The 18,043-nt window shown below is 43.7% G+C and overlaps 1 protein-coding gene across 3 annotated transcripts; it reads left to right on the top strand.

The window, feature by feature from the left end:
- The first annotated feature begins 212 nt into the window (after positions 1–212).
- On the top strand, positions 213–6,500 carry SPRY2 (sprouty RTK signaling antagonist 2). 3 transcript variants are annotated; one of them, XM_044284785.1, is made up of 2 exons: positions 213–606; positions 4,759–6,500. In XM_044284785.1, exon 2 carries the CDS (start codon positions 4,810–4,812, stop codon positions 5,752–5,754), a length of 945 nt encoding a protein of 314 aa, XP_044140720.1. In that variant the 5' UTR covers positions 213–606; positions 4,759–4,809; the 3' UTR covers positions 5,755–6,500. The 3 variants fall into 3 exon arrangements, with proteins under 3 accessions (XP_044140720.1, XP_044140721.1, XP_044140722.1); XM_044284786.1 differs by lacking the exon at positions 213–606 and adding an exon at positions 686–1,352; XM_044284787.1 differs by lacking the exon at positions 213–606 and adding an exon at positions 1,662–2,323.
- Positions 6,501–18,043: the final 11,543 nt, after the last annotated feature.

Genomic DNA, 18,043 nt, shown 5'->3' with positions numbered 1-18,043 from the left:
CAGTATATAATCTCACACAGCAGCCCCCCTAGTATATAATCTCACACAGCAGACCCCCCCTCCCCAGTATATAATCCCACACAGCAGACCCCCCTCCCCAGCATACAATGTCACTCAGCCCCTCCCCAGTAGTCACTTCCACCTCTCCAGCACTGTCAGACTCTCTCCCCTCTCACTGCTACAGACGCCGCTGAGCAGCCATCCCTGACCTTCCTACTCTGCAAACAGTCGTCTAGTGCCTGTGATAGCAGAGCGCGCCGGCTGCCGACCCACGTGACCTAGGGATGTCACGTGATATTGTGACGTCGGGAGGTCCTTAAGGAGTATAGTATTTAGCCTTTACCATTTACTGCCCGACCTCCTCCTCCGAGCCCAGAGCACAACAACGCTGAGGCGGCGGCGCCCTGTCACACTGCTTTGCCACTTCTGTCCCTGCCGCCCCGTGTGGATACTACAACGGTACCGCAGCTGGGGATTTTCTGTTGGAACTTTACTTCACTTCGCCTTATTTGGGGGACTTTGCCTACGGGACTGCGCTCGTCTGCAGGATTTATTAGCAGGACTTGCAGAGTTTGCCAAGCAGAGGGGAGTCGTGGTGCCGCTGCGGTGAGTATGGGGTTAAAGCTCATTAACCCTGGCAGGCACGAACGTTGTTTGCAGCTGGTGTGACTTTTCTGGGGGGATCACCCTCTCTGCTGTCTGGGGGGCCCTGAGTTGGATTGTACCGGAGCGGAAACGTGGCTTGTTGTGGAAAGTTCCGAGATCGGGTGCTGATTGCTCTGCTTGTGGTGGCACCTATGTACTATGGGGTTCTCGGCCAGATGTCAGCTGCTGCCCGGGACCTTACCATACAGGACGTGCACACTGCGCTACTCTGAAGTTCCCCAGACTTGTGTTTACAGGGCAGGAGAGGATAGATCGGAGGAGATCTGATCTAAATGAGATCTGATCTAGAGAGGATAGATCGGAGGAGATGTGATCTGGAGAGGATAGATTGGATGGGGATGTGATCTGAGGAGATCTGACCTGCAGGGGATGTGATCTGAGGAGATCTGACCTGGAGGGGATGTGATCTGAGGAGATCTGACCTGGAGGGGATGTGATCTGGAGAGGATAGATCGGAGGGGATGTGAGGTTGAGCAGCTTCGGAAATGTTGTGGTCTGTTACAGAGCTATTTCTGTCTCTTCCCCGTCCCCGCTGCACACTCCTTCCCCCTCCTCTAATCCTCAGTCTGATCACACACTCTGCTCCTAATGGGGTTTTCAGGGGGGCAGAGGAGACCCAGAGAAGCTCCAGAAGTCCTGCCATGTCCTCATCTTCTGGAGACCACCACTCACTGAGAAACTTTCTTGTAAGTTTGTTGCTCCATATTTCCAGAGCCCCCTCTGTCCTGGGCTGGTTTCCTATTGTTACATTGTGCCCCCTTGTACAGTACCTAGTGACTTGCATGTCCCGTAGGGGATGGAGTCCTCCCGGAGATACACGTCTCTTCTTCTGGGTTTGTCCAGGTGGACCTAGTCCTATTGCAGGAGGTGGTAGAGGCCTGTGTAGTCGGCTCTCTGTGCTCTCTAGTTAGGACAGTGTGTGGGTTGATCTTTGGGCTTCTCTATAAGCGATGTACCTGTTGTGAGCTGCGGCCATGTCTGGAATGTGTGATATACGGGGCTGGAAAAGGAACCGTTTAGACTTTTTTAGTGGCAGACAGGGAAAAACTTTTAACGGAAATCCGTAGCTGACTGCCCCGGTAAACCATAAGGATCTCGAGACGGTCGACGTGTATGACACAATAGAAAACGGATCCGTCCTCTGACTTCCAATGGTATTCGAGACAGATCCGTCTTGGCGATGTTAAGGATAATACAAACGGATCCGTTCTGAGCTGATCCGCACCAAACGCGAGTGTGACAGTAGCCTAAAACATAAGTGGTTATGTAGATATTAAATATGAGAAAATGATCCTATTCTCCCACGTACTTTGCTTCCTTTGGGTGTTGATGACCCTCGTTGTTTTGTTAGACTTTTAAGTTCCTTTTTGCTGCAGTCAGAAAGTGTGACGTGAAGTTTCGGAAGTGAATGGCCTGGCAGCAACTTCTATATTGAAGTCCAGCGAGAGGAGCGAATGATCAGTGACATCCGCTCCGTGAAGATGGATAGCAATTTACTTTTCAATTCCAGCCTTGGAGAGAAGCTTTGCTTGACTAGTCCCCGGCGAGGACGGTGCGCCGAGACTCCTTGCCTCCCGCGCTGTCCAATTTATTGGAGACTTTTGATCAAATGTGAACTGTTGGCAGTGATGACGGCTTTTACTTTGGGATGGCTGAGGTGATTGTAATGTCATTTTAGGCCTATGCCCCGAATCGCCAGGTCTTGTAGTTTTTATTTTTCATAGGAGCGCTTGGCAAAATAGAAGGAAAATGCCTTTCACGGGACGTAATTTAGTTCTTATTTTGCATGTCTAGCACGTTGATGTGCAGCGACACTTTAGATTTTCTTCCGAAATGCCTGCGCGCTATTTACCTTGTGAATACTGAGACGGGAGGATGACATCTTCAGCCTAGAAGTTCTGAGAGGTTCAGTTGTGTAACTTGGGCGTGAAGCTCTGCTGACTTTAGGGAATCCAGGTAGCTCCCATTAGAGTCATGGAAACAGCTCGCAGATTTGGTTGAAACATATATTTCCGTTAAAGCCAATTTGGGAGGGACGTATCGCCAGCCATTACATCAGAGCTGTTGAGTAACGTGTACTCTTCATTAGAGCTCCAACATGTGTGTGAGATATTTGTGTAATGTGCAGGTAGAGCAGGGCCGAGTATGTCATTTGGCGAAATGTGTATCATTTGTGCATAGACTGCAGGCAAACCTGGTGCGTTTTCCTAACTTCTCATGGTGCGCAGACTCCATAGCCCCTCAGAAACACGTCACCTGCTAATTGGCTGTGTTTTGTTCAATGACCTAGAACCAAATTCTCCGATTATGATCTGCCATATTTCTAGTCAGTAGGTTAGAAGATTGATAGTACTTAGCTGCCCAGTGGTGAGCAGGCGGATTCAGCTCTGCTACATCTGTGTGTGTATTGAGTATTGTTGGCTTATAAAGTAGGCAACTTTCACACTTGCGTTGTTGTAAGTCAATGGTGACGGATACGTTTATTTTTTAGGAGCCCAAAAAAACGGATCCATCACCCATTGACTTTGAATGTATTTAGTGACGGATCCGTTTTTTTTTTGTTTGTTTTGTTTTGATTTCACACAACCGCATCCTGATCCGTTTTTTTTTTTAATTCTGGAATTTAATATCTGAATTAACAGCGCAAATGTGAATTGTCACTAGAACCCCATCTAGCGGTTTGCAGGATAATTCAGCGGCGGCGGCCATTATCTCTTCACCCCTTAGCTTCAGATAGGCCGGGGATGGTGTTTGCACAGCAATGATCTCAATCCCCTCATTGTCAAGCAGGTTAACAGGGAAGGTGCTGTTTGTGGGAAGGCTGTCGGCCTGATTCTATAGATCTGTGCAATTAGAAGGGCAATCGCATCCTGTCCTTTTGAGCCCCGCAGTAAATCCCATGAATAATGTGCATTATTCGGCCCATCCTCATCCAGTTTGGTTAGCAGCGAATGTATCAAAGCCGCCAGACACTAAAGCCTTGTGCTGTAAAATGCAGGTAGTGTTTGTTATGCGGATAGCAAAGTGTTTGGGCCATTGTCATTCACATTGTGGTGACCTGAGCCGAGAGGAGACAGGCTCATAATGGCAGCTGGTTTCCTGTTACTTGAATAGCTTTTACTGCCGTCTCGGAGGAACCTGATTTCCCTCCACCTGTTGTGACATGTCCACAATGAGAGGAAGTAATAAGCCCCTGTTACCTTACATGCCAGTCGTGCTGCCACACATCGGACTCCTGATGCTAAATGGACAGAATTTTACCAAACTCTGTAAAGTCTCGCCTTCATGTTAGACTTGCCCTTTTGCTTGCCGCCTGCAGCATTTTAAAGGAAACACTAGAAATAGAATGCGTGGCTGGTTTTTCTTAGAAATCCAGCAGAGGAAATTGTAGATGAGAAGATTAGCTTACAACGTATTGTCCAGCCCGGGCTGGGAGCGCTTTTTCTCCTAAATGTCAGGGTCGGATCTGTTTTCATGGCACCTCTGGTTTGTTATTAGGCGGTATGTGGTGATGATGATGATTATTGTTATATTGTTGTTATAAAAAAAATATATATATATATATATATATATATATTTTTTTTTTTTTTAAACCAGAACTAACAAGTTTAGAAAGTCATTTTAATTTCTGTTTCCAAAAAACTTTAGGCCTCTTTCACACGACCGTATGGCTTTTTCAGTGTTTTGCAGTCCGTTTTTCCGTATAGGAATATACAGTAATTACATAGAAAAAATTGGGCTGGGCATAACATTTTCAATAGATGGTTCTGCAAAAGCGGAACGGATACGGAAGACCTACAAATGCATTTCCGTATGTGTTCTTTTCTTTTGCGGACCCGCAGACTTGAATGGAGCCACGGAATGTGATTTGGGGGCAATAATAGAACATGTCCTATCTTTCAACGGAAATACGGAAACTGAATGCATACGGAGTACATTCAGTTTTTTTGCGGTACAATTGAAATGAATGGTTCCGTATACGGAACGCAAAAAATGGCCCGTAAGCGGGGGGGAATGGTTGTGTGAAAGAAGCCTTATGTCGTCCAGGAATTGTGCAGAGTAAGTAATCATTGTCTTTCTTTCTACCTGCAGGATTTCAGATGTGTTCTCGGCCGGCTGGAGTGAAAACTCTTCAGAGTACTGATGGAGGCCAGAGTCCAAAATGGCAGCGTATCTCAGCCTTTACTCCAGGCTCGGCGTGACAGCGGGAGACCACATGGCGATATTGACCCAAGGGACATTTTGACGCAGCAGGTTCATGTTTTGTCATTGGAACAGATAAGAGCTATACGGAACACTAATGAGTATACAGAAGGGCCTACCGTGGCTCCCCGACCTTGGGTTAAACCTCCTCCTCCTCGTCACATTCCCCAGCACAAAAATGAAAGGATACACGTGGTAACAGACCAGAGACAATTTAGCCGGAGCCCTCTCCCACCAATGCATCCCTCGTCACGGGCATCTTTGTCTCGGTCCATTAGTACGGGATCTCGGAGCAGTACAAGGACAAGCACAAGTAGCAGCTCATCAGAGCAGAGACTTCTAGGTCCTTCGTACTCCTCTTCGGGGCCGGGTGCTGACAGGATAATTCGCGTACAACCCAAAGGTGAGCTGAAACCAGAGGAGTTAAAGCCTTCCAGTAAAGAAGACTTGGGCTTACATGCCTACAGGTGTGAGAGCTGCGGGAAATGTAAGTGCCAAGAATGCACTTATCCTAGAACTCTCCCCTCCTGCTGGATATGTGACAAGCAGTGCCTTTGCTCAGCCCAGGAAGTGATTGACTATGGAACTTGCGTTTGCTGTGTGAAGTGCCTATTCTATCATTGCTCAAACGACGACGAGGACAATTGTGCCGACAACCCCTGTTCCTGCAGCCAGTCGCGCTGCTGCACTCGCTGGTCTGCCATCGGGGTCATGTCAATGTTTCTGCCTTGTTTATGGTGTTACCTTCCAGCCAAGGGTTGCCTTAAACTGTGCCAGGGCTGCTACGACCGGGCAAAGAGGCCAGGATGCCGATGTAAAAGGTCAAATACAGTATGTTGTAAAGTGCCACAGTTACAGCCCAGAAGTTTGGGGAAGCCGTCATAGCGCCGGCTCGCTTCCAGAAAACAGAAAGTAATGGGACTTACTTTTAACACACATATGCAATCATGTAACGTCATTTGGTACGGTTGGTAGAAAGCAGAGGGAAGTTATTTTTTTTCCCTGTTTGCAGTGATTTATTATTTTTTTCCCTAAGTGCCATCTTAACCAATAGGCTTGTTAGAGAACCTTTTAATCAAGCTGCGATTAGGACCCAGTGCTCTGTGCCACGTAAAGTATAAGCTAAAGCAACACAGACACTCCTACGGAAATGTGCGTCGTTCTGTGAATAATACTTGCAACGTTTGTAAATTAGCAGGTGATCTTGTTTTCTGCCAGAGATAATATGCTATATTTTTGTACATAGAGAATAATATTACAACTGTGAATTTGGTGCCGCTGTACTGGCGCAATCACGAAATGTACTAATATACATTCAGAGGAATGTGAATCTATCCAGACGGTTAGATTGTGCTTCAGCTTATTGAAAAAAATTAATATTTCTACTCTTTGGACTTTCTGTATATTGTACAGTTACAGTAAGAGTCGGCCTTTATTTTCTAATTTTTCGACATATTGTTTAGTGTAAAGTATATTTATTTGAAGTTTTATTATTTTATAAAGAAATATTTATTTTAAGAGGCATCTTACAAATGGTTCCCCCTTTTTTATGATGTCAGTTTCTACAGATGGGGATAACTGATGCATATGTTCACTATCAAATAGAAAATATATTAACGTTTGAAATTAAACCCGGCAAGTGTTGCTTCTCTTCCTTTCGAGAGTAGGTGGTGGTATGGAGTGGTGAATGGGATGTGACTGATTTCCCACAAGGGTCTCCCAAGAGTCTTGTGCAAGTTATAGGGGTTGTTTCATTTCTGCAGATCTTCTCATCAGACCTCTTGATGGGTGCCCAGTTTGGTTCCTGACTATGATGACTGCGTGTTTTACATTGAAACCAGTGGGATTGATTTCAATATGCATCCTGCAGACAGCAAGCAGTGTTATTGCAGGACATCCAGCTTCCTGCAATCCCTGAGCAGAGTATAATTATAGGGCCAGAATGGTGTCAAATCAAAAACTTCCAGATCCCCTGCTGGTTTCTACTCTTTGGTCCCTCTTGACGCCTGAGAAATACACAACTGAGGTCTGTCACCGCTGTGGTCATTTCCTATGTGCCAAGATGGACCAGAGAAGGTCTAGTGAGGGAATTCCAACTTATTTTATTATTTTGCACAGTTCGGATGCTTCTTCAAAAAATGGTGGGACAACCACGCTAAGCTTTTTCTGTGGGTACCATATAGATACAAAAGCAGGATTGGGTAACATCATGGCGAAGCAGGAATATATATATATATATATATATATATATAGTGTGTCTAGATAGATTATGGACCCACATGGATCTGATAAGGCCTCACTTAGAAATCGGAGATAATATTGGAGAAAATGCAATGCTACTGATACATTGAATTGAATGAAATCCCCCATTTATGGCTTGTAGAGGTACTTGGTGACTGGCCCTGTAAAACAATGCTTTAACCCAAGCTCGTTCCCTGAGTGGGAAACAATGAAGAAATGGTTTGACTAGAATGACCTGTATAGAAGTGGTACTACTGCATGCCGTCTCTCTCCCGAGGACCACTTGACTGCTCGCCTGATTACGCTGGTCCTCCTTAGAGAGACTAGTGTAGATTTATCCCCGAGTCAATACTATGCTGCTTACAAACGACTCCATTTGGTCTTTTTTGAAAATATTTTCAAAGAAAAAAAAAGATCAAATGTGACTGAAACTTGCACTATAAGAATACACCCGGACGATGAGGACGTTGAGGATACAATTGGATTGAGAGGCTTTACATAATTGGAAATGACATTTCACCTGCTATAGTCACACTAATGGGCAAAGGGCAAAAGAAAACCTCAGGTAATAACTAAACGTGGCTGTATAGTAAAGTTTGAAATAAAACCTCTATGAATCGGTTATTAAGGTTAGTTTCACAGTAGCTTTCAGAGATCTGGCAGGGAACAGCCTCCTGGAGCTCTCTGGATCCACCATTGCCGGATGCTGCCTGAATGTCCTCTGGGGACCCGTAAAGATCTGTCCGTAATGCAGCAAATATGCTGAGAATTCGCCATACTAAAACGCAGCAGTATTTGTCCAGCCGATTCCACCGGTTCCCATTATAGTTAATAGGGCCGGCAGGCATTCAGGTAGAGCTCCGGGAGGCTGTTCCCTTCTGGGTCTCTGACCGCTAGTATAACGCTACACTTTTGAGGACTGTTGGGCTTAAAGGTGGCCATACACAATGTTAACTATAAACAATCGTTTTAGCCGACCAAACTAGAACTGTAAAAACTGCAAAACTTTACAAAAAAAGTGTACAAAATACTGCATGTGCGCATCCTCTACAGCGCGGTATTTCACTCTACATTTATATGGGCACTATCTCTGGGTTTATTAGCAGGACAGATTTGGTGCTCACTCTTCAACAACTAAAAATACCATTCTTTACATGTAAATGGGGTTGATTTTTATTTTATTTTTTTCTCTCCAAGCCCCAATCGGATGAATTGGATGGTCACAGAATTATTTGCCACAGCTGAATGTACCTTAGGCTTCATGTACATGGCAGAGCGGCGTGTAGAAGGTTGTACAGAAGTAAACCAGCTCTGTACTAGGGGACCATAGGCACTCTGTGTTGCTGCATGGTTCTTGAAAGGGTGGCCTATTACTCAATTAGGTCCTTAATCAAAAATCCTATTAAATTTTGCCATAATTTTCTTTTATTCCTATTGCTTTGCATTCATTGGTGCCCTACAGAGCTACAGTAGAGCCCCATAGATGTCTATAGATGCAGAGTTACGTCGATTGTACAGAGCGTTGATACACCGTGTGCGTCGCACATTCACGATCAAACTGTTCCTGTTGAGAAACCCCAAAAAGTCTGTGTTAGAACTACTCCCACACCGTCCCCAAATAGTAGCGTTTAATGGGATTATATGCGATGCGATCCTGTGCGGCCACCACTTCCGGAATCATATGCTGTACATTGGGCACGTGATCCCAGGCTGGAGTTAGAACCCGCAACGCATTTGTGTCTGAATCTCTCGCAAGCACTTTGGCGAGAGAATGAGGCTTCTGCTTGTGCTCAGGTTGTAATCCCAGGCTAGGATAACACCTTAATTTAGACCTTCGGTCAGGCATCCTCAAACTGCGGCCCTTCAGCTGTTGCAAAACTACAACTCCCAGCATGCCTGAACAGCCTACAAGTATCAGCCTACAGCAGGACATTGTGGGAGTTATAGTTTTACAACAGCTGAAGGGCCGCAGTTTGAGGATGCCTGCCTTAGGTAATATAGTGGGGGAACCCCATTTTTCGCTGTTCATGGTACGGCATATAAGGCTACTTCTACACTTGCATCAGAGTAATCCGGTAAGCAGTTCCGTCGTGGGAACTGCCTGCTGGATTCGGCAAACAGACAGATCCGCATCCGGGACCGTCTATAAATGCTATCTCACAAATGCGTTGCAAGAACGGATCTGTCTGTCCGTTTTTCATACGGACAAACGGATCAGTTTCTTTTTTCCCCCACATTTTTTAAGGTCTGTGCATGCGCAGACTAGAAGGACTTAAACGACATTGCAGTATTTTTAATGCCGGATCCAGCACTAATGCATTTCAATGTAAATTAATGCAAGTGTTCCGGAATTTTGGACGGCGCTAAAACCGCAGCATGCTGCGGTATTATCTCCGTCCTAAAAAGTCAAAAAGACTGAACTGAAGACATCCTGATGCATCCTGAACGGATTACTCTCCATTCACAATGCATGGGGATATACCGGATCAGTTCTTTTCCGGTATTGAGCCCCCAGGACGGAACTCAGTGCCGGAAAAGAATAACACTAGTGTGAAAGTACCCTAAGGGTAGCTATAGCTTCTGCTACCCACGGAATTATTTAACTCCTCTTTGTACCTGAACTTGTAAAATGAGTCCAATTTCCTAATTTCTACTATAATGCTTAGTTCATATTTTAAATTTCCATTTAAAAAAAAACTGTTTGTGCCCTTTTATATAAACCCTGCCAAACGGATTTAGGAATTTAATCCATCTGTGTATATAGTGTGACTGATGTCAAATCTTAGTGTAAATGTCCAAATTCCTCTCCTTCCAGTTCCTGACTGATTGAACCACTTGACTTGCTCGCAAATGACACCCAGGAATGCGGTGGAGCCATTTGTGTCAGAGTGTTGATGTGCCTCACTTGAAACGAATAGCCTGCTTTCAGGATGTGTCTGTTCTGGAAAGTTACCTTCCACTGAGGTCAAAATCTCGCCACTGCCAAGTTTCCCACCAGAAGTCTAGGAAATTATTTACCTGGCTTATTAACAAACCATCGTTTCCTGTTCTGAACATTTGTCTCAAGTCTTAGAGCAGACATATAAAAAGTAAAGGTCAGCAAGTCGACGTCGCTCTCCTAAATCTCTGACGGTATCATGTGATGTGTTTTACGCTTATTCCGAATGCCATCCAACAAAAACAACGTGAGATCAATAAATCTGGTACTTTCAGCAGGAAGTTAATTTCTAAGGCTACTGGTTATTCCGACTCGCAGAGGATTAATGGTATCCTGGTCTGTGGGTGGCTGTATGGTGGTGAAAGCTTTTCACCTGAATTCTCTTATTTGTAGCTTTATGTTGCCCGGTGCCATACGCATTTGTTTATTAGAGGTGCCTCATTTATGATCTCATCACTTAAAGGGAATTGACTGTTAATACCGAGTCATAAATCAGCCTAAAAATGGACTAAGATTTTAACTAGAATTTTTGGAATTCGAGATTTTTTTTTTTTTTTTTTAATGCACTAAACTAAGAAACCGTTTCCTCTTTCTTGTAGGGATCACAAATCTTCTGACAACCTGAATGTGTTGGGCACTGTTCACACCATTTTTTATTTATTGTGTTTTGTGGATCTATTTATTTATTTATTTTTTTCCATTTGTTCCTCCCATACCTTTTACTTTACATAAACTTTTGAAATAAGGAAACGACCACATTGGTAAGGAATGGGCAGAATGGGCAGGCTATATACTAGTCTGGACCTTTTAGAAAGTTTTTTATTTATTTATTTTTTCTCTACACAATTTGTTACAAAAAAAGAAAAATGCTGCATGAACAAAGTTTTAGGTCTCATGCCAGAGCCTATACAAGTCAGAGAGTAAAACTCTTGGAGCAGGGATCAGCAAACTTCAGCTGCTGTAAAACTACAACTCCCAGCATGCACACCTACTCGGCTGTTTTTGTAACTCCTATAGAAGTGAAAGGAGCACTCTGGCACTTGTAGTTTCAGAACGTCTGGAGTGCCGGAGGTTGCTAATCCCTGTTTTAGTGGAAAATAACTCTGCACATCTTATGGGGCATCTTATGTATATAACCATTATTACGGACTGAGTACACCCCTTCATGGCAGCAGATTTCCTAATGGCCTTATTCAGCAGGATAATACACCGCAGATACTGTCCTGAAGAACATGACAAAGAGTTCAAGGTGTTGATCTCCAAAATCCTGATCTCTCAATCCAACTGAACATCTATGGCAGGGATGCCCAACCTGCGGCCCTCCAGCTGTTGCAAAACTACAACTCCCAGCATGCCCGGAAAGCCTACAGATATCACCCTACAGCCGAGCATGATGGGAGTTGTAGTTTTACAACAGCTGGAGGGCCGCAGGTTGAGCATCCCTGATCTATCAATTCTGATCCATGAAGGCTCTACTCCACAACTTAGAGGACCTGTCCCCTCTCCTGTCAGGTTTAGTAACTACTTGCACTTCCCATGTACTAACAATTCTGGGGAATCTGTTCTTATGACTCTATGTTGTGTCCTTCCTTTATAAATGAATTACTGGCAGTTGGCAATGAAGGTCCAGATGGGTGTCACCAGTTGGGAGTGTGTCCCTGCACCGTTTGATACTGGCAGCAGTGATTGGATGGTGTCAGACTATGCAGGTGCCCACCCCCAACTGGTAACGTCCATCTAGTCCAGAGATCGGCACCCTTCGGCACTCCAGCTCCTGTGAAACTACAACTTCCAGCATGCACAGTTTCTTGGCTGTTCTTGTAACTCCCAAAGAATTGAATGAAGCATTCTAGGAGTTGTAGTTTCAGAACTGCTGAAGGTAGCTGATCCCTGATCTAGTACTTCATTGCAAACTGCTGGTAATTTTATATCTTCTAGCAGGAATAATAAAGCAATGACACATTATAGAATCATATGAATAAATGCTCTGGAATTATTACAAGAATGATGCAAGTAATAACTAAAACAGACACCTCAGGAAAGATTACAGGTCCTCTTTAAAGGTTCTGCTGCTAATATCTTGATAGCAGATGCTACTGGAAATTGTCCACGTCTTGAGTCAGAGCTGTTTTGGCACCATGAGGGGGACTTTTAGAATATTAAAAGGCAGGTGCGTTTAAAGAGGTTAAGCTATGTAAACCTCTAGGATCCTTAGTCACTGCATCCATAGGGTGCAAAATAGCGGCAGTGACATGATTCACCCATTGCATCACTTTCTGTGGGGTCCCTGGACTGATTCTCTTCTGCCCTTACACTAAATGTGTGCAGAAGAGGTTCCAGAGACAGCATGGAAAGCTCACAAGTGGGGACGTGGGTTCCTTGTGCAATGCAGATGGGTGTTGGACCCAAGGCAATCTGATATTGATGACCTATCCTGAGGACCTGACACTGGCCTACAGCCTCCCCTGTGCCACTGGGGTCCTCCCGACTCATTCCTGACCTTCTCCTGTGACTTAGGTGGTCAAGGTCTGAATTGACTAAAACATTAAGATTTGGAGTCACAAAAACAGGCATTCTTCCGTATCTACCTATGTATTCACTGGCGGATATGACACAATAAAAGAATTTTACTTGAATGTTCACCCTGAGTCTGCAGTGGTATTTCTCTTACTATCCTGAGGACCGTCATCAAAATTAAAATCCTGTAAACCCTTTTTATTTTCTTTCTTGGGCAGCAAAATAGATATCCAAAAGTACCCTCGATCATTCCCTGGTCTGAGAAAAACTATAGGCAGGAATGTTTGATGATCCTCATATTCATAAACTCTTCAACAATTCACAAAAGTTATAAAAGATGTTGAAACTTTGGCCTGGTACAGTAATGTCTCAGTAATCAAGAACTTCTTAGGTAGCCACATATCAGTTATGAAGTATTGGTGCCTTTTGTATGTTTTTAACCTGACAACTCAAAAAATTAGTCCAGTAAAAAAAAGTCCAGTAAAAAGACGCTATAATCCTTAAAAATATTCAAATATATTTGGCAAGTAAAGTAGGGTTAAGGTGGAGACACTGCTAAAACACATTGCACTAGCTGGAATGTGTCCTTACCTTATTCCTACTGAGCAGTAAATGTGAGAGCTGGCATGAGATAGATAGCGTTAGGTTAGTACTAAAATGTTTCTGTTATCAAACGTGCATAGACAGCTGCTGTCTCAGTACCGCCATACGTAAGGTTTAAATATCAGGTGACTTCTTGTACCTTTGCCTATCTTTTCTAGATGAGAACATAATAGTATCTCCATGAAAGAAGACATATCCTCACGAACCATACTATTTCTCTAGGAAATAGCAATTGAACTCAAGAACTAGTAAATTGGTCCAGTGCAAAAAGTATCCATTATCTGAAAAGCTATACACCTTCTTCCAGATACTTCTGAAAATCAGTACATTTATGATAGCAGTACAGCTTATCTAGGTTCAAAAATGGGACTGTGTTGTTAACTCATTGCTGTTGGTCCAAGATGAAAAAATAAAAAAATATTATAAAATCTACACCTTACAATAAATTCATGTTTTCAAAACCCCATCCATGTGCAGTAAAAATATAAATGCATGGAATTCACTTTGCATTATAGAGGGAGACATTCACATTGGTTAGCCAGTAACACATGCATGCAGATTCTTCTCGCTATTCTCAGGTGAAAAATACCCACCATGTCTGTCCCCTACACCTAAAGCTAGCTCATTAGTAGACAGCATTTTATGGTTTGTTATTATTGTCTTCATTTTCTTTCTATTTTTTTGCGCGCTTGCCTTCCTTTTGTTTTTTCAGTACTGGATATTCAGGTTTCCCAGGTATATAATGTTTTGTCACACTGCTATGCCTTTCTTAGTATGTTGCCGTGCTGCTGAGTAGCATGCTGTGGGTTTCATTTCTATCATCATACCATACTTATTTTTGTGTCTAATTGCACTTTATTTGATGATGATTATTTTACACACAAATCCTCCTTTTGCATATCTAACTTGAAAATATAGAATATTTAATCATCTGTTCCATGCCATGTAAATTCCAAATCATAGGAAATTTACAGCATATGTTATAACAGATGTTGTCTTTCAAAACTCTGAGAGATGATCTCTTTGGAATGATAATGCACAGTCTTTCTACATTCCAGCTGTAGGTTGGGATTAACGATAAAGATACACTACTCACAAAAAGTTAGGGATATTTGGCTTTCGGGTGAAATTTATGGAAAATTTAAAAAGTTCACGCTACAGTGATATTATATCAACAACAGTGGTGGCTATACCCCACAAAAAAAAGTTTATGTCTCAATAACTTGTCATGTGGCCTTGATACACCTGCCCACACTATAACTACACCACAACCACCAAAGGCTTGTCTTTTAACAACAGTGGCTGATACATAGTATTCTCCTTGACAGCTCCAACATTGTTGGTGGCCATCATTTTTGCTCAGTGTGCACCGACTTTCATCAGTGAACAGCACTGAGGCCCACTGTTGATGACAATGACGCAAGACGATGACGCCTGTGCCTGGTGGTGTGGTCAGGTCATCTAGCACGCAAACCACTCTGATGTAAACGGTTTCAAATGGTCTGACATGACACACGGGTGTTTCTCAGCTCCCTTAAATGTGCCTGGAGTTGTGTGGCATTCATCATCCAGTTCCGCAGGGCATTGTTCACAATGAAGCGGTCATCAATGTGGGATGTGGCCAAAGGACGTCCACTTCTATGCCTTTCTGTGACTCTTCCAGTCTCTTTGTATCTCTGTTGCAACCTGCTGATGACACTCTATGACACTCTAAGCTCAGTGGCCACTTCCGCCTGAGAACATCCTGCTTGAAGCTTCGCATTGGGGAGGTACTGTCGATCAATTGGTAGGTGTCGTCTTGGTCTCATGATGTCAAAATGTGAACAGCATTGTGAGGACGACTGTTTAAATATCAATTCTAATTGAACCAGGAAACTTATTAGGAAATTCATGGATCAAACATCTTTTGTGAATTTTGCAGTTTAGCTCCTTGTTAGAGAACAGCAAGTTGTGCAAAAAATACATTGAACAGTTTGACATCTGCATTCAAAAGTTTAGAGAAGGTCACGTTAAGTTCACCTGTAAAGGTTAGAGTGCATTTTAGGTTCATCCTGAAATTCACCCACAAGCTAAATATCCCTAGCTTTTTGTGAATGGTGTATGTCACTTTGTCTTGCTCCTAAAAGGGATTGTGTCATTACAGCCATTGGTGGCTTATTTCAGGATATGCAACCAATGTCCAGGTGGATCGTTGTGACCCCTGGAGCAAAGGGCACTAGAAAAGTGGCATGTAACTTTGTGTCTTGATGACTCTGCTATAGTCATTATGGTCAATTGTAGAAAGCGGAGCTGGAAAGAAATTAAGTGGCACAGAATTTTCCTTGTACCGCTGCCAGATTGTTCCAACTCCTGTGATTCCCACCAAATGGACATTGTGGGCATATCCTAATGATATGCCACCAATGGCTGTAATAAAACAACCCCTTTAACACTCACATTCAAACATTAAAAAGGTTTCTGCTTTTAATAATCCCTTTTTATTGTAATGGTCCCCTAAAATAAAGAAGACATACTGTTATTGGGACCATCTGTAATTTCCAGATAATCTCTATTATAGCAGAACTAATGCATTAGTGGCTTATTGAAATCAGTTGGCAATTTTGGGCGATAACTTATTGATTGCTTATTGAAATCAGTAGGTGATATTTGTGTAATGCATGGACGTACTAGGTCATCCAGAGATAGCCATCCTCTTGGTAGCTCTGGCTAATTGATGGAAGTCCCTATTTTAGGGTGACCACATTTCCAAACTGCCATTCAGGGACACCCGCCCCGGCCCCCCCGCACCCATGTCCACTCCCCAAAAAATATGATTTTTGATACTTTTTTTAAAAAATTAAGTCACTTAGTGACAGCGGCGTACTTTGTACTTACGCTGGCAAGTTCATTGCATCGAAGTTATGCTTGAGATTGCTATAAACATAACTGCCTGTGCATTGTTCAGTAATTTGTGATTGTGCCCTGCACACAATCACTGGCTACCTAAAACAGGTCATATTTTTAATGTGTTAGGCTGCTTTCACACTTGCGCTTGATCGGATCCGTTCTGAACGGATCCGATCATATTAATGCAGACGGAGGCTCCGTTCAGTACGGATCCGTCTGCATTAATAACTTTAAAAAAATTCGCAAGTGCGCAAGTAGCCTGCGCGGATCCGTTCAGACTTTCAATGTAAAGTCAATGGGGGACGGATCCGCTTGAAGATTGAGCCATATGGTGACATCTTCAAGCGGATCCGTTCCCATTGACTTACATTGTAAGTCTGGACGGATCCGCACGGCCAGGCGGACAACGGAACGCTGCAAGCAGCGTTCAGCTGTCCACCTGTCCGTGCGGAGGCGAGCGGAGCGGAGGCTGAACGCCGCCAGACTGATGCAGTCTGAGCGGATCCGCTCCATTCAGACTGCATCAGGGCTGGACGGCTGCGTTCGGGTCCGCTTGTGAGCTCCTTCAAACAGAGCTCACGAGCGGACAGCCGAACGCTAGTGTGAAAGTAGCCTAAGTCAATGGGGACGGGTCAGTTTTCACTGACACAATATGGTGCAAGTGAAAACTGATCCGTACCCCATTGATTTTCAATGTAAGTCAGGACGGATCCGTTTTGACTTAGAATTTTTTTAAAAAAGAATAATGCAAACGGATCCGTCCGACTTACACTTAGACTTTTTTTTTACATAGTAATGCAGACGGATCTGCACCTAACGCAGGTATGAAAGTAGCCTATTAACTCTGCTATATTTCTGTAGCCTGAAACCTCTGACTGCACAGTTGGGCTGAAACTACTACACCCAACATGTTCTGGCAGTAATAGTAAATGGATATTGGTGCAATTCTGAGCTACTAGTCTATGTATTATATAGACTAGTAGCTCAGAATTGCACCAATATCCATTTACTATTACTGCCAGAACATGTTGGGTGTAGTAGTTTCAGCTCAACTGGGCAGTCAGAGGTTCCAGGCACCAGGCTACAGAAATATAGCAGAGATAGAGCCACTAGCCAGCCCCCATCAGAGTTCAGACCCTACTCTGAGTCTACTCCTGACTCTACTCTGAAGTTCTGAACTTACTCACCAATTATGGTGAGCTATTCTGAAGACCTTTTTTTTTTTTTACAAATCTTATCTTCTTCCGGCATCGGCTTCTTCGCGCAGCGCTCGCGCTCCTACAAATCTTTTCTGGCGCCTTCTCCCTGCTGCGTCTCGGCGTCGTTGTGCGCCTGCGCAGCCTAGGGAAACCTCATGTTCGGTGCGGCCGCCCGGGGAGGAGACTCAGGGGGAGCGCTGCGGCAGTGAATGTTGCAGAGTGCAGACTGGCAGGCAGGCAGGCAGTTGATTCCGGGACTCTCTATTGTCCCGGTTTGAAGGCTCCCGGGACACGGGACAAAAACTTAAATTACGGGACGATCCCGGGCAAACCGGGACACGTGGTCACGCTACCCTATTTAGTCTCAATAAGGAAAAGCGTCCTTTAAAAATATCCAAAGGTGCTGGCAGTGTCAGGATCCACCCTCTGAGCCCTGATATAGCTCAAACAATAGTAAACTGCAGCACACTACCTTTTTATGATTAAAAATATATGGGGTCATTTATCAAACTGGTGTAAAGTAGAACTGGCTTAGTTGCCCATAATAACCAATCAGTTTCCACCTTTTATTTTCCAAAGGAGCTGTCAAAAATGAAAGGTGGAATCTGATTGTTACCAGGGGCAACTAAGCCAGTTCTACTTTACACCAGTTTGATAGATGATCCCATTAGTCTTTAATCACCAAATTGTGTAATGTTTTGATCCATCACAAAGACCAACTTTGGGTTGGATTGAATGGATTTAATGATATTCCAGAAAATTCTGGAAGCAAACATAACGCCAACTTAAA

The sequence above is a fragment of the Bufo gargarizans genome, chromosome 3 (assembly GCF_014858855.1).
Source record: "Bufo gargarizans isolate SCDJY-AF-19 chromosome 3, ASM1485885v1, whole genome shotgun sequence".
In the NCBI taxonomy this organism is placed as follows: domain Eukaryota; kingdom Metazoa; phylum Chordata; class Amphibia; order Anura; family Bufonidae; genus Bufo; species Bufo gargarizans.
This window is presented reverse-complemented; position numbering and strand designations above follow the sequence as displayed.

Coding starts and splice junctions, on each gene's coding strand:
- SPRY2 (XM_044284785.1), top strand. CDS start 4,810: ATGGAGGCCAGAGTCCAAAATGGCAGCGTATCTCAGCCTTTACTCCAG.